Source organism: Eucalyptus grandis, chromosome 11, assembly GCF_016545825.1.
Source record: "Eucalyptus grandis isolate ANBG69807.140 chromosome 11, ASM1654582v1, whole genome shotgun sequence".
Lineage (NCBI taxonomy): Eukaryota > Viridiplantae > Streptophyta > Magnoliopsida > Myrtales > Myrtaceae > Eucalyptus > Eucalyptus grandis.
This window is the reverse complement of record NC_052622.1, coordinates 28,924,834-28,952,706: the sequence shown is the minus strand read 5'-3', so window position 1 is coordinate 28,952,706 and position 27,873 is coordinate 28,924,834. Positions and strand designations below refer to the sequence as shown.

The window sequence follows — 27,873 nt, the reverse complement described above, 5'->3', positions numbered from 1 at the left end:
TAAATAAATAAGAAAATTTGAGAGAGGGAGATATAGAGAGAGAGAGAGAGAGAGAGAGAGAGAGAGAGAGAGAGAGAGAGAGAGAGAGAGAGGTGATGTTAAGCTACACCGTATGTGCTCGGTTTAATGTGATAAATACGTCATTTGTATAGCAAGCTCAATGTCCATGTGGAAAAAATTATCCTCCTCTAACTGTAGAACTCTCTTTGCCAGCTACTTTTGCTGACCTGTACAAAGTATTTGCACCTGAACTCGGTACACTCAAGAAGGTACTGGCACATCTCTGGCATTCCTCAAGTTAATTACATACTTCAGGCCTTGACTTATCAGTATCTTCAACAAGTTGCACTGTAACAGATGTGCTGATTGTGACCTTCGCCAGCTTTTTTTTTCTGCTATTGTTGCAACTCCACTGAAGAACCAACTCGTGGATTGATTAATGACGGTAGGTCTCTAATCCGTGAACCACAGCCCCAGAAAGAGGCAAGGCACAGTCCCATGATAGCCATGGCAACTACTGAACACGCTGGCGGGACGGCCTGACTGCTGCCAAGAAATTGGGATGCTAGAAGGCCAGCGAGAGTGGAACTCTGCATTCCTGTGCATAAAGATATTGTCCGCCCGACTTCTTCTTCTTGCCTACAAGGAAATAAAGAGGACAAGTCGTAGGCAGTTGATTGGTGAAGAGGGAAATGGTAACAAAAATGAAATAAATCCATTCAAAACCCTTCATCTCTATCATTAAACTCTGCCTATAATTCATGCAGCACTAAACTAGTTTCTGCTGATCCTGCTCTTGTTGTTACTCGCAGACATTATGGCAGGACACGTGTGGATCACAAGTGTCAAATAGATATTAAACATGCAAAGTCAGATGAAATCTCTGCCCAACAATAGAGAAACTCTTTAGACAAGACCAACTCACACAGACTTTCATACCACTGCATGAGGCTCCTATTTGTGGGTCATCAGAGGTCCTTGGTTTGTTACTACAACATGACTACTAGATTAATTCTCGTTGTCAATGAAACTTTAATTTCAAGTTTTGACCCCTAATCCTGACAAAGAGATCAAGCCCATTGTTGTTTTTCCGGTAGACTTCTTGATCTAGTCTTTGTTAGAATATTTAATAAACCACGCCTTCATCGAATAGCTTGAGCTTTTAGAATAGTTGGTTATGGTCTCACAAATTCTCACATTATATCAGAGTTGGGGGTCCTAAATTCAAATCTTCCTAGGCCCCATTTGCCTTCCCAATTAAATTTTCACACTCAGTTCTAGAACATTAAATAATAAACCACGCATTCATCTAATAGCTTAAGTTTTTAGAATAATTGGCTGTGATCCCACAAATTTTCATAGTCTTTAATGGTTGTACCGCATTCAAGTTACATCAGAGTAGCTGAAGCACCCAGATAACTGGTTTCCAAGGAGAAATCTCTTTTTCACAAAGAGTGATGCACTTGATTCTTTCAAACATAAAAGGCCCCAGACAAATCTCAATTCCTCAAAGCAATGACACGGCGACAAAGCTATAATAAAGTAGTGGAAACACCTATTTCTTCTGCATCATCGACCTTTGCTCCAATATCCGGGGGACCACAGTGGCATCTTACATGAACCAGTCCATACTCCTAATAACTCCACTCCACATCAACAGTTCTGTGATTAGCTAATAAATACAACTACTCCTTTTCTTTTTTCACTACACAGAAAGCAGAATAGAAGGTGCAAATTACCTCAGAGCTGGCAATTTGGAGATCCAGTAACCTAAAGTGAAAGCCACCGCATGGAATGTCAACACTGGAAGAACCAGGCGCAAACCCTCTCTAGACAAAATCTGGCTCTGGTTAATTGCTAACGGGCTCCCAATACACAATGAAGTGCAAACCATAGCAACTAATGGCATCACAGGTTGAAGAATAGAAACGACTGGTTTTGCATAGGTATTGAGCAGAAGGCCAAAAGTTATGGGTACAAGAACAACCTGACGCGCAGAGGAAAAATCTCGAGTCATGTTTGTGGGCAGGAAAGAAATAATCGAAGTAAATTACAGATATGCACCACTCCCAAGCGTCTCTTACCTGCAATATTGACTTGGACATGGCAACAGCATCAACTGGTACAACTGATCCAATTAGAAGACCTGTTAGGATAGGTGTAACAAGAACCGATGCAATAGTGGTGCAGCTGGTGAGCAGAATGCTCAAGGCCACATCGCCCTTACTCAAGAAACTCGCATAACTAGATAGCTGAGCCCCCGCAACACAAGCTGTGAGGACAAAACCAGCATAAAACATGTGAGATATCCCAAATGCCTGGGCAACTAACACCCCGAGGACCGGTTTTAGAACATACTGCGCGATGAACCCGATAGATAGTGGTAAAGGTCTGCAATAAATAGACGAAACAATTGAAATCATGACTTCCACCAAAAGTTGCACAAGAGCTGATATTTCATTGCATCTGAAGCTAAGCAAAATAGAATCACCTTTTAAAAGCAAGAGCAAAATCATCGATTGAAAGCCTGATTCCTATCGACAACATAATCCCACCAAGAGCAGGGGCATACAACTCCCTGGATACCCTGTAGAACCTTCATGTTATTAGGCAGTTGCTACATACAAGAATGAAATTAAGAAGCACGGCCAATGATGGTTAACTACAAAAAAATTATGCAATACCACCACATCTGGCAAACTATGAATTGAAGAAGCAGATAATAAGCCAATTAAGAAGAATATGCATTGAACAACTGGTTCCAATGCACCTTTTATCAAACACATCCAAAAACCAGATCTTTACAGTAACTCAACCTCCTCCTCTTACAAATTGTATCATGTTCGACAATATCATAAAGAGACGTGACGAACCAGAGTGGTATCAGGTATGTCTTCACAAACTTGCGAAAACAAAATTAATAGTCCCAGTAAAAATACGATTTTTTAAATCTAAAGTGAATTTAATAATGATAGCGAACGTTACATATGATGATGATCCGTGAGCCGCATTTTTTTTTCTTTTTTTTTTTGGGTGGTAAGACAAGGAGACGCATTAACAAATATTATACATTCAAAGTTCAGATATTGCAGAGAAGAGCAGGACGAGGACTATTCCCGAGGTTCGAAACATCTTCAAAGGGATAATAGCAATTAAACCTGAAAAGTCAAGCGGGTGGTCTCCAGAAAGTTCCTCGAGTGAACAGATAAAAAAGAGACCAATTACCAAGTAAAAGTCGCCGGCTGAGCAAGAGCAGCAATCGCCGTAGCAGCGACGACGAACGGAAGCATCGCGGACAAAACCTGAGACGAATCGGTTCTATCGACTTCGGAGATGACGTGCTGTTTGTTCCCGAACGAGAGCAACGAGACATTGCCTTCTCGTCTCTGCAGTCCGACTCTCCCGATGAAAAACGACGTCGAGCACGCGTACGCGGATAAGCCGCCATTGCCGAGGGTTCTCCGTCGCTGGCGGATTGAAGTCGAAACCGAACACGAACAAGACGGTGAGGAACAAGAAGGAGCAGAAGAAGAAGGAGGAGGAGAGACGGAAGTCGGTCTTGCGGAGCGACGAGATACGGCGAGAAGTCTCGGCGGGGCGGTGGACGGAGCCGGAGAGAGAACTGGAACTGAAGCCATTGACGATGGGATCGGCGGAGCCACCGACGAGGCGGTGGATTCCGGCGAGGTTTTGAGAGAGGGAAAGGACTGTTGGTGGTGGGAAGTCCGAATGCAGATGGAAGAGATAGATTGCGTTTGCGATTATTATTTTTAATATTTTCAAATATTGATTTTTTTAATGATTATCTAAAGAAAGTGACTCCTCTTTCTAATTATTTTATTTTCCGAAATCTGCCGACGTGTTTGCTCCAACACCGTTCACCATCTACGCTTCGGACTTTGAGATCTCACGGCTCGCTTCGATTGCCGACGATGGACGGCGACGATAGCAGCGCGTCTTAATGGGTCCCACCAGACGTAGAAATAGCTTTTGACCTCTGGCCTGTTTGGGAACGCCAAAGGAAAAAATCAACCCATTACTTTTGAATTTTGATGATGGCTTCCAAAAAATTGAATGTGATAATACATATATCGATATGATATTTCGAAGATTTCTAAATGTTTTGGGGGGGATAAGGTTACAAAAGACCCTAAATTACTTTAATTGGGACACATTAACTCAAATGTTTTTTACATAAAAAATCTTTAAAATTATATCCACGTGACATTTATTTCAATTTTTTCGTGACACCATAAATTTCAAACTTGATATTTGTGTAACACATTTATTTCAAATTATTTTTTTGTAACACCAAAACCCTTAAATTGTACTATTTTGAGGTAAATACGTTGTAAAGTTTGAGGCAAATTGTCACACTGCTACAAATTATAGATAAATGTGTTACATATGTGCAAATCTATAGTTTTTTGTGTCACAATTTTTTTTTTTGGGATTTTTGGTAACTTTTTTTTTTCGATATTCTATTTAAATAAGAAATAAATTATTAAAAATCATAATAAAAATAAAAATTCAGCCAAACGAAGCCAATGAGATTTTCCGTTAGAATAATAAGAACCTTAGTTGGTTAGATCTAGGGGGCAAAAAAATGTCAAGTGAATGCGATTGTTAATATTGTTATTTTTCGAAGATTGATCGTTTTTTGAGCTTTAAAAAACTCAATTGTTTTCTGTCCCAAAAAAATTATAGTGACTACCGGTGTTTATTTGTGATTTGATATGTTAGCATAATCTATTTGCATCCTTCAAAGACGATAGTCTCGTGGATGGATGATGCCAAAATAAATGCACATCAAGCAGCGCAAAGCTGGAGTTTCTAGATGGCGGAACTAATTCCACAATGAGGTGTTTTGGGTAGATGTCGGGTTTTGGATAAGCCTATCGAGCATTAATGATGGAGATAATTTAGTCGTATCACTTCCCCTAGCAACTCGATAAATGTCAAATCTTTTTGCCGCCGAGAGACCATTCTCTAACCGCCATCTTTTTGGGCCGTTCAAGTAAATCAGGCCCAGGCCCAGGCCCATTTTACACCCCCTCTAAAACCCTAATTGACTTCTTCTTCCCTCTTCCTCTCTGTATAAATCACCTCCATCGGCAACCCTTCTATCTCGGCGCTCACTGAGCTTCTTCCCCTTCGGCCATACTGCTTCTCCATTATCAGATCAAGTTTCTTTGGTCCTGTCGAATTTCGGAGTTCGTCTTTATTTATTTATTTTATTTTTTTCGCAATTTCAACATTGAACGTTCCATGCGTCGTCCGTAAGCAAGTCAGCTTCTTGACTGGATCTCGATGGTGTCGATCCAGGCAATTCTATAGATGAAAAAACTTGCGATAGCAGAAGACAAGCCAGTATCACTCGCCTGGATCTGACCCAGCTGATTTTCCAGGCCCTTTTATTACTGGCACATGTATCTTGTTTTACATCTTCCAGTTGCGCGTGCTCGTTCGTTTTCTTTGCTTGCCCCACGAGGAAAAAGTTTTCTTTTTTAATCGTTTGTGAAGTTCGTTCGGTGATGCGGTTCTAGGGTTTTCTCTTTTCCTTCTGCAGATCTGTTGGGTGTCAAAGTTTCGCGGTCCTTCCTTTGCATTTCTTTGTCGTAAAGTGAAAGAGGCTGACGAGGAAAAGCAAACGCACTCTGTCCCAAAACCATTGGAAAAATGAATGTTTTGAGGCAATTTCTTCGTTTGCGACATGATATCATACTCCGACTTACTCGCCCATATGATGTTTGGTTTGAGATGATCATATCGGGCACATGGTCGGAGCACATTTCACTTTCCCCTGTGACCGAGTTCGCATAATGTCTGCCAAGAAAAGAATACAAAATGAACGAATTTCAGTGAAACGAGACGACAGCCATTTTGCATATCGACTGGGACGCATTGTGCACTTTTAATATGATATTAAAGAGTTAACAACAATGTTGAGAACAATTCTTGTTCTTAAAGTACTCATCATAACTTCCATTTTACGCAATTTATGTCATTGTTTACCAACATAGCAAGCTAGATAGAGGGTGGGTCAGGTCGGTTTATTTGACTCTTTTTCGATTTATTTTCAGGCCATTCAAATCTAATGACCAAAACACTTTCATATTTAATCCAATAGTTGAGAGTGTGGATAGAGTGAACATGAGTGAAGTGGGAGAGAAGAAAATTACAAAAATGGATTGGATTTGAGTAAGTTGTATATTCATTTATGATCTATTAAATACTCACATAGTGTTTAAAGCCATTTATGACCAATTTACTTAATCAATTGAATACACATATTGTTTTAAGAAATGAGCTTAGAACCCATTTTTACATATCTATATATGCCACAATAAATAAATAAAAAAGATAGAAAGGGGGACAGGGAGACAAAGGCACCGAAATTCCTCAAAAAAGAAAAAAGAAAACGAAAAGAGCATGGCATTACAAATTTAAAGAAGGAAAAATTTCAAATAAAGATTTCAAGTGTACTTATTTTTTTAAATAATGGCTTAAAGTGAATATTATTTCAAATAAAAGTTTGAAGTGCTATCATTTTATTAAATAATGACATGAAATGTACATTATTTCAAACAAGGAGGTGAAATAGTTATATCAATTTCAAAAAATGGTTTGAACTCATTATCGATGAAGGGCAATTTTGTTTTTTTAAATTTGAATTTTTTTTTTCATTTTTAATTCTTTTTTTTCCATAGAAAAACTCAAAAAAATTAAAACCTTCAAAAAAAAAGAAACACATGTGAGGGAGGGTCCCTTATTGCTGATAAGGTGGCTCCAATGGTTGGCAAGGGCTAACTGGCCAGAAATGGGAGAGGGCGGCGACCCTCTCCTAGCCATGGCGAGGCTTGAGGCAACCTAATTTGGTTGGTTGTTGACTGGCTATGGCTGAGGTCAACAACATGCTAGAGGAAGAAGAAAAAAAAAAAAGACAAAAGGAGAAAAATGCAATAATATTATTAAAAAATTAAAAGAAATTATAAGTCACGAAAAATATAGGAGTCGTATTAAACGCATTTTTATTTACGGAATATATATTTCATATATTTACCAAACACGTTCTTCTACTCATGAACTTATCTAGGGAATAAAAATATAAAAAAAATATTTATGAATATGAATTGTTATTGGGAACAAAAATATTACCATAAGCCCTCTTAATATGATAAGAATATGAATTTGTTTGTTTTGACGAAGAGAAATATATTCAATAACTTTTTGTCTTAATGTCCCCTCAAAATATGAGATAATTGTATGTGTAATGTTATTTCTGTACTTTTAATTTGTTTAATATGATTATTGAATTTTTAATTTATTTAATACGATATCTAAAATTTTATTACATGTTCAATCTAAACTATATGAAAATGTTCAAGAACAAATCTTGAATATTTTCGTATAATTTAGGGATTACATTGCATATGTATCAAAATTTTAAGGATCATATTAAGAAAATTAAAATTTGAGGGATGATATTACTATATTAAATGAATTAAAACTTTCGATATCGTATACTTGACTAAAGTCTATAAATAATTTGTGCGTTCTTCGGGGGCAGAAAACAAGACGGTCGGGGGGCTTCGATGCAAGTCCAGCCCATCAGACGGACTCCCTCCCTCCCGACTCGTTCAGCTAGCGAGAGATCTAAGAAAACGACGAAGGTTGAAGAAGTAGCGAATCGAGCGATCTCGCGAAGGAGCTGGCAGTCCTCGTTGAGTCAATCGACAAGGAAGCTGTTGCAGAGAAGAGACTAAAATCTGAGTTCGCAAGAGGAAGCACAAAAATGGCGCGCAGGGCTTTTGCCGCCTCTTCAATGGCAGTGGTTGCTCTCTGTAGGGGGTCCCAGGGATTCAAGAATCTCCTCCCCGTTTCTCTTCCCCGTGTCCCTCTTCGCCATTTTCACTCTCCCAGGTCTCTCTCTCTCTCTCTCCTGTAATTTATCCAAGTCTCGCGTCGTCTCTTTCGCTTCCAGTTCTCTCGTGTTACCCGAAATTAAGCGCGTAGTTTCTACAAGATAACGACCTTTGTCCGGTCCAGTGCTTTGTACGAGGCAGCTGTGTATGGGATTCTAGTTGAAGCAATGATTAGTCTTGGCTGTGAGTCGTTTTGTTGTAGTTGCCGCAATTTTGGCTCATGTTTTGGCAGAAGAGTTGAGTATCGTGTGGTTACACTTCGAATGATTTCTGGGCTGTGTTCTAATTCCAGTTTGAGATCCCTTCATAATTCTTACGTGGATTGCAAAGACTAATTAGTAGTCAAGTGTTATGAACGGTTTTCCCGGAAAGTCCCATCACGCCTTTCAAATTACTTTTGGCTTCTCCCTCTATTGTGTGATTGCAAAGTCTCTTATGGTAATTTGTGTACTGAATAGCATTATTGTGCTGTCTCCGCTTTGATGTTGAAAGTATGTATGCCTGATTGCTAAAATGTTTCTAGCTTGACTCTCCGATTGAACGGAGATCAATCTAAAAATGAATATTGTGTGAATGCTATCCCTCACTGCAGTAGCTTGGATGATGTTCTATTCAAGGTTTTCAGACAGAAACTCGATGTTCGGCCTCTCTGTGATGCAAAAGGGCTGTCCTTGGCTGGGTGTCTACAAGCTCATCAGCGTCCATTGTCAAATTTGGTGGACAAAGTTGTAGAGCTGCCAAACCATTCTGAAAGCAGTGGCACAGTAGATGGACCTGGTGAAGCAAAATCGAGGAGGAAAAAGCTGAAGGGGAAAAGAGCTGTTGTCAGGTGGCTTAAATTTTTCAGATGGAAGAAGAAGAAAGAGTATGGAAGAATGACAGCAGAAGAGAAGATTTTATTCAAGCTCAGAAAGGTATACTATCTACCACTCGTTGATTTGAGAAATCTAAGAGCGAGATTAGCAATCCAACTTTCCATAGTTTTCTCTTTTTGTCTTACGTATGTTAGCTTCTAGGTACTTGCTTTTTGATGACCTGGAAAGTGTGTTGAATACCCTGGATCATGAAAAGAATGCTTGTGTGAAATGATATGGATAAAGGTTTTGGAGTTCGTCAGGAAGGATATTACTGGACATTTCTAGCAGTTTTTTAAACTTATTGTTAGGAAAATGGGATGAAGTTATAAGGTCATCATACTGTCGTGACTTGTCAAAAGTAGAAAGATCTTTTAGATTGGAGGTCATTTATGGGATAGAGGACAGAGTTATCACTCAAGAATCCATTAGAGAAGTCTATGTATCATGGAACACCAAAAAGAATCACTAATACTTGTCGGTCAGATCAATTTAGTAGTCTGTTTTAGCTCAGGACTGTGATAGAATTTGGAAACCATGTGATTAAGGGATTTTAAGAGCCCATCATTTGCACGTGGATATCCTATCTATAGACCCTTCCTTTCACTTCTTGTGACTGGCTGTCTTATTGGCCGGTTTGGTATGTATAGGAACCTCAAGTGTTGGTAACAGCATGATTAAGAGTTGAATTACTAATTACTTGTCAAGAGGTAAAGAAGAATCGTTCCATTTCCTGATCCAGTTTGATCTCCTCTCTTGCCTATCTAATCATCCTCCTTTACAGGCTCGAAAGAAAGAGGAGAATCTTGCTGAATCTTTGAAAAAGATTGAACCTGCAGAATCATCCGAACCAACCCATGATCCTGAGATATTGACTCCGGAAGAGCACTTCTTCTTTCTGAAGATGGGCCTTAAGAGCAAGAATTATGTGCCAGTTGGGCGAAGGGGAATATACCAAGGTGTAATACTTAACATGCACTTGCATTGGAAGAAGCATCAGACGGTGAAAGTGGTGGTGAAAACCTTCTCACCAGAAGAGGTTAAGGAAATTGCTGCTGAACTCGCTAGATTGACCGGGGGGATAGTTCTTAACATTCATGAGGAAAACACTATAATTATGTATCGAGGGAAGAATTATTGTCAGCCGCCAACAGAAATAATGTCGCCCAGGATCACTTTGTCGAGGAGGAAGGTCACACACTCTCTCTCTTTCTCTCTCTCTCATATAGTAAATCTGATTACTAAGTTCAAGTTGGGTAAACCTTTGGTTTTAATTAAGTGATCAAGTCTGCTACTGCTTTTAATTCACCTTTAGGACTTAACAGATATCATGTAGGCAAGATTATAATAGGTTTAAAAAAATCATGGACTCTAAATTATTACTTTGAATTGTTTATTGTTAGCAAATTATTACTTTGAATTGTTTATTGTTAGCATAACTCGATTTTTTTTTTTTTTTTTTTTTTTTTTTGGGTACAAGCTAAATTCATTTTCCAAAATCGTTAGTATTTTGTATTCTGGCATTCTTGGTCAAGAAAATGTATATTTCAGCTCTTAATTTCCTTTTTTGCTAAGAAAGGGTTCCTGAAGTTAGAGCTTGTTTATCATGTTACATGCAGTAAATTTCATATCATGTGCTTATACATAGATTGATTAGTGTCTGCAAGAAATGCTCTTCTTTGCTGATTTGCTTTTCTTTTCAATTGACTTTGCTGATTTGCTTGAATTGCACTATAGGATACAAAGTTATCATATTGGGAGTTTCATGGCTGATTTTTGGCATTACAAAGATGCTTATATGTTTGTTCATGCTATAAAGTTATTCCTTTTGTCATTAGGCACTGGATAAATCCAAATACAGGGACGGTTTAAGAGCAGTTAGAAAGTATATTCCACGACTTGAACAGGATCTTGAGTTGCTTCAAGCCCAGGCTCAAAACGAAGTTGAGGTTGAAAAAGAGGTGGTTGGCGAAATCCAGACAACAGATAGCAAATCAAAATTGCAGCTGGCAAATTCTGAGAAGCTGAGAGAAATTTTGGGGGGAAATGATGAATCGATTGATGATGACCCTAACGTGGATTTGGGCTTAGAATCAGATTCTGAAGATTTATCTGATATTTTTGAGACAGAAACCGAGGCTGATTCTGAGGACAGGGGGGAAGAGGACCTGTTTCTGGACATATTTGATAAGTTTCCTGTGGAAACTGCCGGAGAGTCCGAGGAATTTGAGGATCACTTGTGTCAAATATCCAGGGATTCAAGAAATGTGAAACCATTATCTAAAAATGCTGACTCTCCAGACCTTGATGAGGTCGACAGGCTGTTTCTGCATGCAGCTTCGCAGTTGAAGAGAAGTAGAAGATAGTTTCTTCAAATTAGTAAAGTCTTCAGCATAATCACCAGACAGCTAACATTTCAAAAGTTAGCTATCTGGTGTGGTCAAGAGATGCATTTCTAAGGTCAGCTGTTAGCTTTGGTTGGGGGGCACTTAAAGTTGTATTAGTCTGGCGTGCCTCTTGTTAATGTTCTGCAAGCAGAAGTGGCAATGGCATCATATGTATATGATAGAAATTCGCCTTTTTTCCATGAAGCTGTGAGTGTTGAGCTTTTTCGGTAAGGTTTAGGAGAGAATGACAACCTCTTCGGTCCTGCTTTCCTTTGCTGTGCTTTGCCAAGCCACTCCAGGGAAGCACACCTTGAAATTCAGAAGTTCGATGGCAAACTGAACCATCGCGGGCTTGCAATTGTATTTCGGCGGTCATTGTGCGTCTGACTATTTGTATGGAGCAACCGGACTGAAATCATTCATTGCTCATTCAAATGCGGTCATTTAATTCTCTCCATTTTTCGCCACTAATGTACGTTGCTTTGTGAGGATGAACTTCTATCTTTACGTTGCGTTTTGCTATCATAGCTCTCGGTTTCAAGCAGCTCTTTGGAGGCTAGTCCGAAAATATCTTGCTGGAGCAACGGAGCCGCCTCTACCAGCATGTGTTAGAAAATGTAGAATAATTTAGAGTTGTATAAAATTATTAATATTGGGTTTTTCTAATGTGGAGGATGAGATTGTTTCTACTGGGTTGAGGTTGGACACTCCGGATAAATGATAATATCTATATGCAATTTTTATTAATAAATAAAAAGAAGTGTTTGAAAAATCACATTATTTTCCTCGTGGGCGATAATTATTAATAAATAATTGGTAGACTAATCAGTTAAAGATTCATGGAATTATGACCCATGAAATTTTGATATTTCAGTTCAATTGGCCGGGGAAAAAGAGGAGTAAAAATAATTGATCATCAAATGATCTTTTTAATTCAAAACGATAAAGAAAAGACACGATTTACTCTTTTATTTTTCATCGAAAACGTATTAAGAAGGTGTCAAAAAGCAAAAATCAAGACAGGAGGGTTTTCATTTTCAATGCTTTCTCCACCGAAGACAATCATTTTCTTTTCTCTGCGTCTCTGAGGCCTGTCTGAACTCTGCAGGGGAGCTTCGCAACTCGCTCTCGCGGCGTCGCAGAAGGATTGGGGTCCTTGCACTTCCGTTTTATTCAAGTAAAGCTCCTAAACTGCTTCTACTTCTAGTCTCAAGTTATGGCTCCTGCACACTTCCTATTTCCGTGCAGTTCTAGTGTTTTTTCAGCTTCAAATCTCCCGGTGAGGTTTGTTCTTGTTCTTTTTCCCCTCTATTTCTTGTTTCTGAAAAACTTGACGAGTGATAGCCAAAACTGGGATTTTGCATACTTGGGAGCTTCTTGTCTATTGTTTCTTTTTCCCCGTCACAGAAGTTTCATCTTTGGCTGTGTTTGATGACTGTAAGACAATCTTTTTCAGTTGAATCTTGGATCAACTGTTTTATGGGTTGGCTGTTTCCGTAGATTGCATATTTATTGTACTGCCAGAGTTCTGTCCAATGATCGAATTTTGATTATTCGAGGGCCAAAAGTATAAGCTCAAGAATTAGGTGTCATTTTGCGTTTTTTCATCATTGCCAGTTCGATATTTTCTGCCAGGAATGCACCATAGATCTTTATTTAATGGGAACTATGATCGTATCTTTGCCTTATTCATCAGAACTAATTTGAAGAAAGCAGGCTTGCTTAGTTCCCTTTTATGAAATTGGAAGTCTCTCTCTCTCTCTCTCTGTGGTGCTAGTTGTTGGGATATATATTTTTTTTAACATCTAAAAGTATCTTGTTCCTGGATATGTTTGTGGAAAAAGATGTATGAGGGTTCAGGTGGTGAGCTTGTTTGCTTTGGTATGGCTTATCTTATGATGGGTCGTAATGTTGGCAGTGGATGAGCGGCCATCCGTGGTTGAGGATGGGGATGCGATAGAGTGTTCAAGTGGAAAAGATGCACCAAATGAAGAGAGTTCTGATATGGAGCCAAGTGTCGGTATGGAGTTTGAATCTGAGGAAGCTGCAAAAGTTTTTTATGACACTTATGCCACACACATGGGTTTCATCATGCGCGTTGATGCGTTTCGAAGATCAATGCGTGATGGGAAGGTTGTCTGGCGTCGGCTTGTCTGTAATAAAGAAGGCTTCCGAAAGTCAAGGCCTCGGAGAAGTGAAAATAGAAAGCCAAGAGCTATCACGAGAGAAGGCTGTAAGGCAATGATTGTGGTCAAGAAAGACAAAACTGGAAAATGGGTAGTCACGAAATTCATAAAGGAGCATAACCATCCATTGATAGCTGCTCCAGCAAATAGCCATCGGAGTGTTCTTCTCTCTCAAAAACCAGTAAATGCTCATATTTTCCATACTTTCACATTCACTTTTGCTTGTACAAACACATGAAAGCAGGTGTGCACTTGTTAGCTATGACAAATATGGATGGGTTGATTTAATTAAAGTCCAAGATTGCCAGGTCTTCCCTTGCTTCTGTCTTCCTCTAGCAACTGATTTTTTTCTTCTTAGCTGACTGAACCACCATGAGGGTTCTTTCAAGCAGTGGGCTTGATCGCACATGTCCTAACATGGTATACACCAAGAGCATTATCTATTATCTCTGTGCCGATAAATTAGTGTACTCTGATATTACTTCACACTACTAAACTTAGTGGGAGGTTATTAGTTGTCCTTTATGCTTCCAACTCGAGGAATCAGATTCAATAATTTCAAGAACCTGCAGATAGCTTCTCATGTGTGATACTGAAGCTAGTGTTTGCATTCTCTCTTAATGAAGTAGCAGTAACACTTAGGAGATTGTTAAGATCTGTGAACATGTAGATTTGTGATGCAATTCTATCAATTCTATTATGCTCTGCTTGTCCTAAATCCTGGCTACTTGGAGGCCCAGAAACCTGACCTGGTCATATCTAACCATCCTTTCAGACCAAAAAAAAAAGAGAAGGAAGAAGAAGAAGAGAACCAACCATCCTGACAGTGCATATATCTCAAGTATTATAGAGTCTGATGCACTCTGAAAAATGAACAGTAGAAGTGTAGCATGCCTACGACAGTAGTTATTTCTGTGGCTATTGAATTGGTTTCCTGTTGCTTTCCATAGAAATTAAAATGTAAGATGGATGTGAAAGGGCATATCTTCTGGAGAGACCGTGTGTTGCCAAATTAGTATCTAAGAAGTGTTTGGGTTCAAATGGGGTGAAAAGAGAGCAATTCAGTTGTCTGAGCCGAAGAGCATTAGCCTGTTGTTAGAAAGTTATTTACATTCTTATGCAAGAGTTTACCTTTTCCTCCTGGCGGTTTGTCACACTTACCTGGCTCTATCGAATTTTGCTTTGTGTTTCTAAAGTAAGGAGTTCACCAGAGTCGCCCTTCGAAAACGGGTTTGTTACAGAAGCAACTATCTTCTAGTTTGTTAACATTTTTATTAGGCAGCACGACAATATACCTTGAAAGGAAGATAACTTTGATTAATAGAAGATAGCACGGAGGACAGGTCTACCTTTGAGAGCAGCCCCATATTGCTCTGGCGTAACAAGGGTGAGCTGCTGGAGGCTTGGTCACTGAGGTACTGGTTGCCTCAGAACCGACAGCATGATTCTGATTTATTTTGATAAGAATATGAGTTCCATTACGATGATAAACTAGTATAAATAAGTTAAACAGGAATGCCCATCTCAGGCGAGGGAAGCTGGTTATGTTTTTAGGCATCAAAATGTGCTTCATTTGACCATTGTCCTTGTGGTGACTTGATCCTTTCTTTCTACTACTGAACATGTGGGGGTTTCTGTTGTTTTGGTACGATCTGGAATTTCAAATCAGCCGAGGTTTGATCTTTTCTGAGTAAATACTTAATGCTATGCCTGGGATTTGCCATTCTGATTTGGTGGTGCATTCTTTGATTGCTACACAGCCAATTGCCTTGAATCTCTCCGACACTTAATTTGATTTACTGTGACATTTCAGGATGAGAAAGATGTTAAAATTCGGGAGTTGACTGCTGAGCTACAGCGTGAGCGGAAGAGATCTGCCGCTTATCTGGAGCAACTCGAAATGGTTTTGCGAGACATGGAAGAGCATTCGGGCCGCCTATCAAAAAGCATCGAAGTCATAGTTAAAAGTGTGAGAGAAATTGACTCAAGGAGAGCTCCTGTCAGTAGTAGCCAATAGTCACAACTCGTGTCTCTTGTAACTGAACTAATCTTGTTCATGCCTTTTTCCCCTTAGGTTGCAAACTAACTGCAGGATGAGTTGAATCTTGTAAAAATAGGGGAATTAGTTAATAGTAAGGCTAACGTAGCTGATTTAGAAAATGGAAGGGCTATAGTCAGCTTGATTGATTGTGCTTGTTATGATCTTTTGAAAGCTTGCGCATAATTTTATCAACCGTTCTTAGTTATACATAACATCACTCTGCACTACGAAACAGAGTACATCGATCAAAACCCTGCTTGAGTCGCTTCTTCAGAATCAAAATTCCCCATGAAATGCTTAAGCAACAAATCTAATATGAACCAAGCTGCAATTCAGTTGAGAAGCACGATGGAATAAAAAGAGCTAGAAATTCGCTTCAACTTCCCATAATAGACGCTTAAAAGTACTTTCAATTTCTTCGAAACACTCGCTCACGAGTCATCAATGCAGAAAAGCATACACGGCAGTGGAAATATAAGCCACCAGAGCGGACGACACAAGCACGATCAGTGCCAACACCGCGTGGACCGCTGACTTGCTCCCGCAGGACAGCATCCCGAGCCTAATCTCGATCACGCTGATCATCGACAGCATCAGGAACAGGCAGCCCATGACAGACCCGAAGGCCGAGCCGACCATCCCGAACCGCAGGACCTTGATGTTGATGTGGGCCCTGAGGGCCTCGTTCACGTCCTTGCTGTTGAGGAGGTTGATGGCCAGCTTGAGGCCCTGGGCGACGAGGGAGGAGAAGAGGAAGAAGCTAAAGGAGACGACCTCGAAGACCAGCAGCTTCTTGACGACGTCGAGGCCGGCGTCGCAGGCGCCGGGGTTCTCGAGGCTGTGCTGGTCTGGGGTGGTGAGGGAGAGCCCCACGAAGACGGCGACGGTGAAGAGGGAGTTCACGTTCACGATGCCATCGAGGGCGGTCACCTGGACGCTCGTGGTGTCGCTGGAGGAGGGGGTGAGGGTTCTCGCGGGGTTCTGAGTGTAGTAGTCCTTCGGGAATGTCTCGGATCTGCAAGAATTGGCAGAGAGAACGTTCATATGTAGAGAGAGAGAGAGAGAGAGAGAGAGAGAGAGAAAGAGAGTTACTCATCCATGGATGGATCTTGAAAATGCTGGCGAACAAACGAGGGCTTACGCGTCGGACTGTTCACTACAGAGAGAGAGAGAGAAAGAAAGAGAGAGGGTTGATCTACTGTCTTTCTTGTTTCAAGGAGTGTGATCTAATGGGGATTGCTTGTAGGGTTTTGCATCGATGTTTCTTGGAAGCGAAGAGAGATGCTCGCGCTCGCGCGTTTGGGTCAATTTACTTTTTGCTTTTATTTAGTCCGGGTGGTTGAATGAAAAAAAAGAAGAAAAAAAAGGAGGATGTTCGGACACGTAAAACAGGTGGAGTCCACTCCCGTCCCGAAGAGTCAATTCTCCGCTGTTACTTGTAACCTTCGTATTGGTTGGTTGCTGGCATCACTAGCAAGGATGGCCACCGTACGTGCCGGGCCCATTTGGAGAAGGGGCCGTTACCCCGGGCTCTAACCTGGGTGGGCTAGGCTGGCCTGGCCTGGCCTGGCCCGGCCCATGTCCCTGGGCCTAATGGGCTGGCCCATGCATGGCCCATTCTTTTTTAACAGTGGGATGTTCGGCCACATTAATGAAAAAAAATTTCTACAAAATTCAATCCCTCTTATTTTCACGATCAAACTCTTCTACTTCTCAAAAAATGACCATCTCTGTAAAGGATATTTCCAAGCTTGGCAGTCCAATTGACTTAAATCCGCAGAAGCATCCCACCCAATTTCTAAATGGCTCCCCAATTTCAAAGAATTTTCTTTAGCGAGGATCAAATATTTGCAAGATGTTTCCCCATTGGCGAGAAGAAGGCCGTCTGCACGATTTGTGCTGTGAAATTAACTTTGAAATCTAGTGGTGGAATAGGCCACTTCAAAAGACGCCAGGACAAATATTTCACCGAAATGGTCAAGCCCAAGAGTAGCTCCGTTGCCTCTCCTGGATGGTCCATTGAGAATTGTATTTTACTTATTTTATTTAATCTGAAAGTTACGTAAGTGCATTTGTTTGTATTCGTATGATGAAAAGATGTGTCTATATTAGTATGTTCAGTATGTTATTCTCAATTATTAGGTTGTAATTTTTTTTTATGAGATTGGGCTTATGTAAGCTTGATTCTTATGTCACTGTATTTTTTTTTTTTTGGTCGAATTATGTCATTGTATTTTGATTGCTACAAGTTGTATGCAGACGACCCGTCAAATGGGTGGATTGGTTTGGGTTGAAAATGGTTCAACCCAAATAGACATATTTAATCCATTTTGATTCATTTCTATGCAATGTAAATGTAGTAACCCACACTCAACCCATATCCAACTTATATTGGACTTGATTCATTGTGGCACCCCGAACCCTTCGTAGGTCGCCACCAGCGCCAATGTTACACTTTATTACCTTTATCCTTAGAAGAAGCGTCGTAATTCATAGACATTTTTTTTTTAAAAAACAAAACGGTCCCAGCGCGACTCATTAACGGAAGCAAATTAAAACATCACCATCTCTCCCCCTACCAACCATGATACAAATACACACCACTAATCATCTTGATTTTATAGACAAGCCATGACACTTTATTTACATATATTTTCAAGATGGGACTTCTTTGGGTCAATACAACAAAAGGAAAAGCCAGGACTTAGCCACGTCCGGCCTAAAACCTCAAAAAGAACCCTCGACCCTTTACATCTCACGTGCACAACCCCCATCATCAGTGTCGGCTACTATCCCAAAAAGATCCGGCTCTTACTCGTCACGCATGGGCCCTCACACCTAACCCGGTGCATCAGGCGGTGGCGGTGGCAACATCCCTCGCATCGCTCCATCTCAACGAACATGGACGGATATGAACTCCTGAATGACAGGGCCTCCAGCCAGGCCCACGTCGTACATCACTAAATAGCGCACTCGAATAAAAGTCAGTCCAGGAACAGAGGGACAGTCAATCTCAGTGCACTCAACCTCGACATCGGATGGTAGACCGTAAAATATACCCCGTGTAACGGCAGGAAGCGGCATGCTGCTAATCTGAAATGTTGGTTCCCAAAAGGGGTGAGTACAACCACTCAGCAGGTAAAGGAATCTAATAACCACTCAATGCATCATACAAGTCATACATGCATTTCAGGCATTACTTACCTTGAAGCCATGTGCATACTATCATGCATCATCATCACAATCATAACACATACATGTGTATCATCATGTCATACTCATATAGTCGTCGTCATAACATTATTATATTACACATATGTAATCATCATCATATACATGACATCATTATACCATACACATGTCATCATCATCATGGCATCATCACATCACATCACACATCATCATCATGCATTATCATCAAGCCATATCATCATCATCATCATCATGCATATCATTATGCATATCATCATGCCATGTCATATATCATCATCATCATCATCATGCACATCATTATGCATATCATCATGCCATGTCATATATCATCATCATCATGCACATCATTATGCATATCATCATGCCATGTCATATATCATCATCATCATCATCATGCACATCATTATGCATATCATCATGCCATGGTTTAATTTCCACTTTTAACTTTCAATTTGATCACCACATCATCCTTCCTCGGATCATCAATTTCATCTCATATTATACACTCGCATCCCATGCCAGAAAAACCTCCGACATTCAGCCATTCCAAGCCACCGGGCATCCGGCCCCCCACATTCCGGGCATCTCGCATTCCAACTGGTATCACGAGGCATTCCCCTCGGGCAAAGACCTCCGACAGGGCTTCCGGCATTTACACTCCCTGGCCAGGCATCCCGCACCCCAATCCTGACATCGCGAGGCATTTCCCTCGGGCAAAGACCTCCAACAGGGCTTCCGGCTCCCCACATTCCGGGCATCCCGAATCTCCCAGGGTCATCCGGCAATGTATCTCTATACATTCTGGGCATCATCATCATCCACCACAACCATCTCCTCATTTAACATTATTCATGTTCACCAACTTCGGTCTTAATTTAGCATGGCATATGATGTATTGGAAATCAACAATCATGTTCAGCATTTGAATTCACACATGCATCTCAATGCATACATCAAGACCTCATTACACATACTACATGATGCAATTATTTATAAAATAAAATTCATGGAATTTATGCCAATTAAAATAATCCATTTATCATGCCCTTTTTATTTTTATTTTTGTGCCATTTTCAAAAATATTAAATTTAATTATTTATATAATCTAAAAAATCATAAAATTAAGGAAAGTGATAAAAAAAGACAATAGGATGATGATTTCATGTAAAATACACGGCCAATTAAAATTTCACATAATTCCATAAATCACACAAAACAGCATATGATTTTCGGATGAAATCAGCATGCACAGTTTCCGAAGAAATTCGATTAAAATATCCATACGACCTCCAAAAATTACGAAATTTTACTGAGTTATAGCCAAGACATTAAAGTAATTTTTTCATGAAGACTTCCAAGTCAGATTATTTTTAGATAAATTTCTAAAGTCTCACGAAGCTTCTGGATCCATCACCGAATCGTCCAGTACATGCTTCTCCGAAATACTGAGTTTTCACCTACCTAATCTTCTTCTTTTCCTCTGAAATTTGGATATGTTCTACACCAAGATATTATATACAAGTTTCGTGAAGAGATCCAAGTCAAATATCCAGAGTATAGTCGTCATTTAAGTCCATGAAGTCTCGGGTGTCCCGTAATACACCTCCAGAATTACCGTCTTCAAGATCTAGTCGATTTACTAGGTTATACTTGTTAATTTCACTTAAAATTTGAGTATTTTGTAGTTTAAGATGTTAGATACAACTTTCATGAAGAAATCGAAGAGAGATTCTTAGCACAAAGCAACATGCAACCACAAATCCATCAAGAGGTCAGTGAAACCGTTCCAGATCTGAAGTGTCCGTAGGATGAGAGTTTAACCCCTCAAATCTCCATCATTGTCCACCAAATTTTAGTATGTTGTATTTTAAGATGTTAGCTACAACTTTCATGAAGAGATCGAAGCCAAAATCGGACTCTAAACATGCATGAAAACTCTCACAAGTTTTTGACTCGGTCGGTTTTATACGAAAACAGCATGCAACCAAGAACAAAACACATAGCTTCACTCCCATGCCTCCAAACAACCTAGATTTCGACCCTACATGCAAAACATTGGTGCAAGAGTAGGAAGTGGATTCCCAACTTGCCTCTAGACCACACAGACGACAGCACACGGCGGCGATCATGGCGGACGGACGGCGAGTGACGGCGACTCCCTCCTCGGCTTCTCCTCTCTCTCGGCCGCTCTCCCTCTCTCTCGCACAATCTCTCTCTCTCTTTGGGCGAATGGCTAACCGGCCATTCTCTCTCCTCTCTCTTTCCCTTTTATTCCCCCTAAACCTCATCATTAGTAATGATTAGGTTGCCTCACCAATGGCCAATGCATGCCACCCTTCTTGCCACTTGTCTCATTGCATGCATAATGGGCTTGGGCTTTTGGGCTTGGGCTAGGGCCTCCTTTTGTGGCCGGCGACAGCCCCTCAGTGGGCCTAATTGGGCTGGCCATTCGGCCCACTAAGCTTAGGCCAATGGGCCTAAGGCCCAATCCTAATAAAATTTAAATTTTCCCCCCCCTTTTTTTTTTTTTTTTTTTATAATTTCTTCTATGGATTTTAAATTTTAAATTCCACATGGCCAAAGTCTTGTGACATTTTATTTAATTCATAAGGTGCATGGCCAAGCATAGATTATTATCATTAATCTATCAAATTTAAAATCTCATAATCACAAGCACAAATCACCTAATCTTAAAAGAAGACTAATGGCTAAATCATAAGCCATAGGAAATTTCATTACCTAATTAGAGGCTTAAACACACCTTATAACTTGACTTTGAATTCTGGGATGCCACATTCATATTGCCAAAACACTTTCATATTTAATCCAATTTAGAAAAAACTCATAGTTAAACTAATGTGAGAGTGCAGAGTGAGTGCATGTGAGATTGAGTGAGGGCGAGGGAGAGTGAAAAGAGACTCATAGATGTGAATCCTTTTACCCATTAACATCTTAGAAATTTCACAAATTGGGTTTAAGTAAGTTGTAAAGTCATTTAATACATATATTATGTTTAAATCCATTTATTGAATATAACTAATCCAATAATAACCCAGCCCACTATATATGAGTTAAGAAATAAGTTTATGATTCATTTTGACTAGTTTGGTTGTGTGGTGTTATTTGGTTTTATAATGAGATGAATTTGTTTGAGACTTAAGTACTATGTTATGTATTCCATTGTTGTCCAATTATCCCCACATGGAAGTCATTAAAGGAATAAATTATTCTATCTATAGCACAATCCATTGTAAGGAGTTGTGCTTGGCCCAACACATAAAAGTGGTGTCCCATGTGTGGCTGGGGATTATCGCTAGTCGGGAAAATACCAAAAAAGTTCTAAATTTATTGCAATTGCGTTGATTTAGTTTTAAACTTATTTTTGGTTAATTGACTCATAAACCTTTTGCAATTATATCTTACCAAAAAGAAAAAACCTTTTGCAATTATACAAATTCAGTCCATTCGATCAAATTTGATTGGTTCGTGCTAACGTGGACATTGACTGGTGTCAGCAGACAATTTTTTCATATATATATTTTTAATTTTTAATAAATTTTTTTCATCTTTTCTTCTTTTTTCCTTCTTTTTTCCCCTCATCCTTCCTCCTTCTTTTGGCGACCGACTAAAGAAGAGGGATGATCGCTGGACTGAGGCAGCTGGCCAATGGCAAGAACACTTGACCACCAACAAGGTGAGCCCTCGCTAGTGGATCGTGTGATCGGTCAGCGTGGATAGATGAACAATCGTGAGGGCATCCACTAGTAAGTGGCATTAGAGAGTTTACTTTTTTGATTCCTCTTAGCTTAGGTCTCTTCCTTTTGCTATGTAGTCCATCACCTAATGTATATAAGTATGTTAAGAAATGAAAGCATGATTTCCCTTTGTTGTTAGTGTCCTTAGATTTGCGTGTGCATAACTCATGTCATAAACGCATAAATTAAATTAATTTCTTCCGCTTGCGTGACAACATAAAGTAAACTAAGGCGAGCCTTAGTAAGCAGTCTACTAGGACATCACAAAGGCAATGAGAAGTTTGTTGGGCCTTCTAAAGAAGTCTAAAAGAAGCCTGATGGTGATGCAAGAAAATACTTTAGGTGCCATGGCTTTGGGCATTTACAAGCTAATTGCGCTACTCGAAGAGTTATGAATCTTCAAGAAATTGAGGAGATAAGTTTTTCACTTCAAGAGGCTGAGAATAATCTTGTTCAAAATGGTTCCAAATCTGAAAAGGAAGAGAAGACCTTGGAGAATTGAAAGATGTTTGGATCACAAGTTTGATTTTTCTTGGCCAATTTGAGGATAGGTTTGTAGCAGGGTTTAATAGGAAGAGGATGTGGTTTTTTTTCTCTCTCTCTCTCTCTCTCTCTTTTTGGGGGGGACGAGGGGAGCGGGGTTTGAGAAACCAAGGGTTTTGATTTATTTTTTTTTATTATGAGAGCCATAAGACGCCAAGCATTGGTATCGTCCTTCATCTTCTCCAAGTGGACCGATAGAAGGGTCTTTTTCCTCCCATCTTTGGAAGAAAGGATCTTTGGATTTCTTGTTGGTAGTGGTCTTACAAAATCTCACATGATATTAGTGTTGAAGGTCATGAATTTGAATCTTTCAAGGCCTTATTTGCCTCCCCAATTAAATTTTCATGCTTAGTATTAGGGAAAAAAGACCAGACTAAGCATGTTAAAAAAATGAAATAATAAACCACAGTTTAAACTTTTAGAATAATTAGCGGTGGTTTCACAAAATCTTATAAAGAATAACCCGTTTGTATCCACCTTGTATCCATTAGCTTTGCCTTATTGGGTCATCTTGAGGAAGGTCACGACATGCTAAACGTGGCATGCAAGTAATAATTTCAGGTTTTTGATAGTATTATTAACTCATTCATTTAATGATGCACGCATATAATTTTGAAAATAACAAAGCCTTGTTGTTATTGGACTTACTTAGACTTGGGATTACAGGAACATTGTTTTTTTACGACGAACCTCGATAAGCGCTGTAGATTTGAGCAAGCAAAGAAATGTTCAGACTATTATTTCTTAGGCAAACACGGAAACATTTTGATCTGAACCCAGACTCACATTGATCTACTTTTGGGTACCGCTAGCAAAGGCTCATACTTCCTCATGGTCACCCCCAACCTATCTCTCATATCAATCGTCTTTGGATCCTTGCGGCCATTAAACTCCCAATCGAACTCATGAAGTAGGGAGCCGAAAGCCAAATGAAGCACGCGATGTGCCAAGGGCACGCCGGCACACATCCTTCGACCTGCTCCAAATGGAATGAACTCGAAATGTTGACCCTTATAATCCAACTTCGATCCGATGAACCTCTCGGGCTTAAAAACCATAGGGTCCATCCAGACATCCGGGTCTCTACCGATCGCCCAAGTGTTCACAAAGACCTGTGTGTTTTTGGGTATGTCGTAGCCCATGAAGACGGTGTCGCGCATTGCCCGCCGTGGCACAAGGAATGGGATTGGCGGGTGGAGCCTGAAGGTTTCCTTCACAACTGCTTGCAGGTATGGAAGCTGGTCTATGTCGGCTTCCTGAACCTTTCGGGCGGACCCGACCACCTGGGACAGCTCGGATTTGACCTTGACCATGGATTCTGGGTTCAGTAGGAGTTCTGCCCATTCGATAGTGCTGCTCGTTGTTTCCGCACCGGCCAAAAATATTTCCTGTGATGTCAGGGGGCGAGTATGTGAGAACAAGGATGTCAAAATTTCATCAAATGGAGCCAAATCCATGACTATTTCTAGGGAGGCAATGATTTTTGCATCCTCGAGTTCCAAATTCCCGTCCGAGGGCAGTCCATTCAGGCACTTTCTGAGTAAAATGTTGTGTTTGGTGAATCGTATACAATTTCTTACAATATTCTACGTTTCATCTCCATCATTTATAGGCTTGACAAAGAAACATCATCCAGGGTGTTGGCAGAAGCTATGATTTCTCTTATTCAACAATTTTTTTGGTAGAATCCTATTCAATATTTAAATACCAGAATTTGAAATTAAATAAAAAAGATTCTTAGTGGGAGATAGTAAGATATTCTTCACTGGGAGACAGTGGATCAGTGTTTTAAATTAATGTAAGTTGTGTTTGGTGATAATATTTAAAAACATTAGCAACCCAGCTGGATGACTAGCTTACTTAAAGCTAATATAAACTGTTATTGCTTTACAAAAGCAGATGATGCCTCTTCAGAGAAGCCGATATAAACTATTGCAGCTTTGAATGTGCTGCAATCGTGAGTAGTTTGCTTAAACATCGTCAACGCCCTTTTTCATGAAGGTAGCTACTATGGGGAAGCTATGCCAAATAGGCTACTAATTTAACACAATACTTTCATCAAATAAATTCATAAACCGGTTTTTATATGTCTAGTACTGTCCTTGTTTACATACTAAAAAAATTGCATATTTCTCACTAAGGATATGTCAGATTCTCGACACATATTTTACAAGGCTCGGAATTCTAACAATCAAGCTAAAAGGTTATATTGATGGAAGAATGCCTATCTTCTTTCAAGTGAAGTTATGAATATAAAAGTTGATTTTCTATAATTGATTATGATGATGTGTTATACAAATAAGGAGATTTTTGGATAGTTAATTGATATTCAAGCAACTAATTAGTATCTACAAGTTCAAATTGTTAATAAATTATTCTACAGTCATGTTGGGCTTTGTCTATTAGTTGTGTGGTCATCCTACAATCCGTAAGTACTTAAAACACTTGATAAACCTGTGGAACATTGATGCTCTACTTCACACAATACTCCTTTGGGTATTTGAATAAATCCTAACCCTTGATTTATGGACATGATATTGTTATCAAACAACTATTGTAATTTGTCGAATTAGTTAGGAGAGCACCAAAACATGACAGAGAATCCTCATCTCATTTTAAGGTCCTCGTTTTTCTCTAGTCCTTGGTTGGAGAAAACTTTGCTCCCCCAACCATTGTAATTTGTCGAGGTACTCATGGACACTTTCCCAGCTAGTTCAAGGCAAGTTGGATTAGAATTTTGTGCGCGCCTACGCTGGAGCCTTCAGAACCGATAATGCCAAGGGAGAATGGTAGGTGTATCCTACCACCCAACTCTTTCAAGGACTTCTGTTTTATAATTGTTTAATTGTTGAAGGGGTAAACAGACGCATATTAATTGTTGTGACCTTCGGAAGGAAAGAAGACAAAACGTTCTATATAAACATTAGGACAACCCGTGACTTTTCGAAAGCTTCTTGATTTATTTATGCTAGCTTAGCGAAACTTACGAATTATCAATTCTATATTAATATTACTGCTTTTACTCTTCTGTGTCAGAACAAACAAATAAACCAAGTTTTTTGACCTTACACTAAAATTTCTTTTCTAAGGAAGAAAAGAAGAAAAATAAAAATAAAAATTCAGTTAATCCATCTAGAGACAAACCGACACACCTGTAGTCTCCAAACAAATTCACCAATCCAGTGTTGGGAGTTCTATTACCGTGCTTTTCACACGACAAACCTCTATTGCTTTTGATTCAGATACTAAGTGGATTACTAAAGTATTTAGTATTGTGATGGACATGCCAAGGTGTCACACAACATACGCACCAATGATCAATCCCTATGAATATGATTGGTCATAGTATTTTTTTTTTAAATTAAAAATTAAAAGTTTGGGGTCATACCAGTATGAATGTGTTGATTTGCTTCTCAGAAAGCTTGGCCGGCTCGTCCTTCCCGTTTCCTTCGAACTCTAGCAACACATCCAGAAAATCCCTCCGATCGTCTTCTCTGCCGATCTTCCTCTCCTCGATCCTCTCTCTCACAAAATCCGAAGCGATCCTCATGGCCTTCCCCATATCCCGATCCATCTTCCTCCTCAGCCCTTGCGGGTCCAACCACCGCAGCCACGGGAACAGGTCTGCGATGTTCGCATGGCCTGTCCACTCCATCAATCCGGCCATTGCCACAAAGAAGTCCGACCCAACCTTCGAGTCCGGATCAAACAAGTCTCGGGACAGCATGAGATTCCCTAGCAAATTGAAAGTTGTGAGGAATACGAAGCGCGCCAGATGAATACCTTCTCCAAGTCGGACCTTCTCTGCAGACGCCGCCTCCCCGATCCACGTCGGCATTTTGTCAATGCATTTTCTCCGGATCGGAGCTGTTTCGTTGAGCCGCTTGGCAACTAGCATGTCCACTGTCAGCAACCGCCTTGACATCCGCCAATATGAGCCGTATGGGGCTAGGGCGACGGATCCCTCGTGGTAGTCGTGAGAACGCATGAGATCAGTGACGGTACGCTCTGCGAAATTGAGGTCTTGGTTCTTGAAGAACTCGGTTGCAACTCTGCTTGAGAGAATCACCATGGTGTCTATGGAGCCTAGTCTAAGCCAAATTACCGGGCCGTATTTTTGGCGGAGGCCGGCTAGGGTTCGATGAGGCATCATCCCAAGATTAAACATGTTGCCAAATATCGGCCATCCGGGGGGTCCCGGTGGTAGCCGACATGACCTTGACTTTTTCCAGCGAAGGGAAACAAGTAAAGTAGCGGACACAAAGAGGGCACAGATCAATACGAAAAATGAATTAATCGGTTCGCTCATGGCTTCAATCAGTACATAACAGGGACTTCTCCGACGAGCTTGTTCCTGGTGGACGACTGATATAAGTAGCAAATCTTCTGGAGTTTGGAACTTCCTATGCGCTTTTATTATTATTATTATTATTATTATTATTATTATCATTATCGTCGTCATCATCATCATCATCATCAGTAGGAGCTTACTGAGCATCTACGAAACCTCCAGAGGACATTTAATTTTTACAGAGCTCGTAATCGCGTGCACAGGGATTGAAAGAAGTAATATTTTTGACGCAGACTTTGGGTCACCATGTGAATAAATATGTCCAGTCTAGTTCAAATGTCCCAATAAAATAGAAATATAATATAGAAAAAATTAAAGATTATAAACTTGTCTTTCCTACACCTGTCATTGAAATTGCTGAAATATATAAAAATATTTCTTGTTTGAGCCGCGATTCGAGATGCGACCTGTCACATGTCTTTCATAACATTAAAAAAAAAAGGCATATATCCTAATGGAAAAATTTGACGGGAATGGAATCGGCGTAGCGAAAGAAGCTAAAGATTGTTCGGGAGCACTAGTCGGCTGTGCTTGTCGTGGTGTGCGCTTGTCATAAGCGTTGAAAAGTTGAAAGAACATATTTACTATTCAATTAGGGCCGGCCAGGCTCACGCTTGG

The 27,873-nt window shown here is 40.0% G+C and overlaps 5 protein-coding genes across 9 annotated transcripts; 2 read left to right on the top strand and 3 right to left on the bottom strand.

The window, feature by feature from the left end:
- Positions 1 to 93: 93 nt before the first annotated feature.
- LOC104425679 (probable sodium/metabolite cotransporter BASS3, chloroplastic) lies at positions 94 to 3,755 on the bottom strand. Of its 4 annotated transcripts, XR_005547811.1 has the most exons (6): positions 3,226 to 3,755; positions 2,492 to 2,587; positions 2,085 to 2,391; positions 1,740 to 1,987; positions 1,556 to 1,634; positions 510 to 639 (listed from the first exon to the last, which is right to left on the bottom strand). XR_005547811.1 is itself a non-coding variant. In XM_010038440.3 (5 exons), exons 1-5 carry the CDS (start codon positions 3,636 to 3,638, stop codon positions 396 to 398), a joined length of 1,308 nt encoding a protein of 435 aa, XP_010036742.1. In that variant the 5' UTR covers positions 3,639 to 3,754; the 3' UTR covers positions 94 to 395. The 4 variants fall into 4 exon arrangements, 3 of the variants coding, with proteins under 3 accessions (XP_010036742.1, XP_010036747.1, XP_010036746.1); XM_010038440.3 differs by lacking the exon at positions 1,556 to 1,634 and having other exon boundaries at positions 94 to 639; positions 3,226 to 3,754; XM_010038445.3 differs by having other exon boundaries at positions 498 to 1,641.
- A 3,759-nt stretch (positions 3,756 to 7,514) lies between these two features.
- LOC104425678 (uncharacterized CRM domain-containing protein At3g25440, chloroplastic) lies at positions 7,515 to 11,661 on the top strand. Of its 2 annotated transcripts, none has more exons than XM_010038439.3 (4): positions 7,515 to 7,923; positions 8,551 to 8,839; positions 9,564 to 9,971; positions 10,618 to 11,661. In XM_010038439.3, the coding sequence occupies exons 1-4, from the start codon at positions 7,796 to 7,798 to the stop codon at positions 11,143 to 11,145; spliced, it is 1,353 nt and encodes a 450-aa protein (XP_010036741.2). In that variant the 5' UTR covers positions 7,515 to 7,795; the 3' UTR covers positions 11,146 to 11,661. The 2 variants fall into 2 exon arrangements, with proteins under 2 accessions (XP_010036741.2, XP_010036740.2); XM_010038438.3 differs by having other exon boundaries at positions 8,518 to 8,839.
- A 515-nt stretch (positions 11,662 to 12,176) lies between these two features.
- On the top strand, positions 12,177 to 15,551 carry LOC104425677 (protein FAR1-RELATED SEQUENCE 5). The gene is made up of 3 exons (XM_010038436.3): positions 12,177 to 12,343; positions 13,085 to 13,533; positions 15,166 to 15,551. Coding segments are annotated over exons 1-3 (654 nt in total). The 5' UTR covers positions 12,177 to 12,342; the 3' UTR covers positions 15,370 to 15,551.
- A 153-nt stretch (positions 15,552 to 15,704) lies between these two features.
- On the bottom strand, positions 15,705 to 16,701 carry LOC104425676. Its single transcript, XM_010038435.3, has 2 exons — positions 16,486 to 16,701; positions 15,705 to 16,408 (listed from the first exon to the last, which is right to left on the bottom strand). Exons 1-2 carry the CDS (start codon positions 16,491 to 16,493, stop codon positions 15,835 to 15,837), a joined length of 582 nt encoding a protein of 193 aa, XP_010036737.1. The 5' UTR covers positions 16,494 to 16,701; the 3' UTR covers positions 15,705 to 15,834.
- Positions 16,702 to 23,612: 6,911 nt separating this feature from the next.
- LOC104425675 (cytochrome P450 76A1) lies at positions 23,613 to 27,239 on the bottom strand. The gene is made up of 2 exons (XM_010038434.3): positions 26,293 to 27,239; positions 23,613 to 24,292 (listed from the first exon to the last, which is right to left on the bottom strand). The coding sequence occupies exons 1-2, from the start codon at positions 27,211 to 27,213 to the stop codon at positions 23,687 to 23,689; spliced, it is 1,527 nt and encodes a 508-aa protein (XP_010036736.2). The 5' UTR covers positions 27,214 to 27,239; the 3' UTR covers positions 23,613 to 23,686.
- Between the last annotated feature and the right edge of the window lie 634 nt (positions 27,240 to 27,873).

Bases quoted from the DNA above. Each gene is read 5' to 3' on its own strand.
- LOC104425677 (XM_010038436.3), top strand. The intron at 13,534-15,165 runs GTAAATGCTCAT...GTGACATTTCAG, and splicing joins TTCTTCTCTCTCAAAAACCA to GATGAGAAAGATGTTAAAAT.
- LOC104425679 (XM_010038440.3), bottom strand. From the start codon at position 3,638: ATGGCTTCAGTTCCAGTTCTCTCTCCGGCTCCGTCCACCGCCCCGCCG. The intron at 2,392-2,491 runs GTGATTCTATTT...TATTTATTGCAG, and splicing joins TTTGCTCTTGCTTTTAAAAG to ACCTTTACCACTATCTATCG. The intron at 1,988-2,084 runs GTAAGAGACGCT...TCTGCGCGTCAG, and splicing joins TGTCCAAGTCAATATTGCAG to GTTGTTCTTGTACCCATAAC.
- LOC104425675 (XM_010038434.3), bottom strand. From the start codon at position 27,213: ATGAGCGAACCGATTAATTCATTTTTCGTATTGATCTGTGCCCTCTTT. The intron at 24,293-26,292 runs GTATGACCCCAA...CTGACATCACAG, and splicing joins AAATCAACACATTCATACTG to GAAATATTTTTGGCCGGTGC.
- LOC104425678 (XM_010038438.3), top strand. From the start codon at position 7,796: ATGGCGCGCAGGGCTTTTGCCGCCTCTTCAATGGCAGTGGTTGCTCTC. The intron at 8,840-9,563 runs GTATACTATCTA...CCTCCTTTACAG, and splicing joins TTTTATTCAAGCTCAGAAAG to GCTCGAAAGAAAGAGGAGAA. The intron at 9,972-10,617 runs GTCACACACTCT...TTTTGTCATTAG, and splicing joins TCACTTTGTCGAGGAGGAAG to GCACTGGATAAATCCAAATA.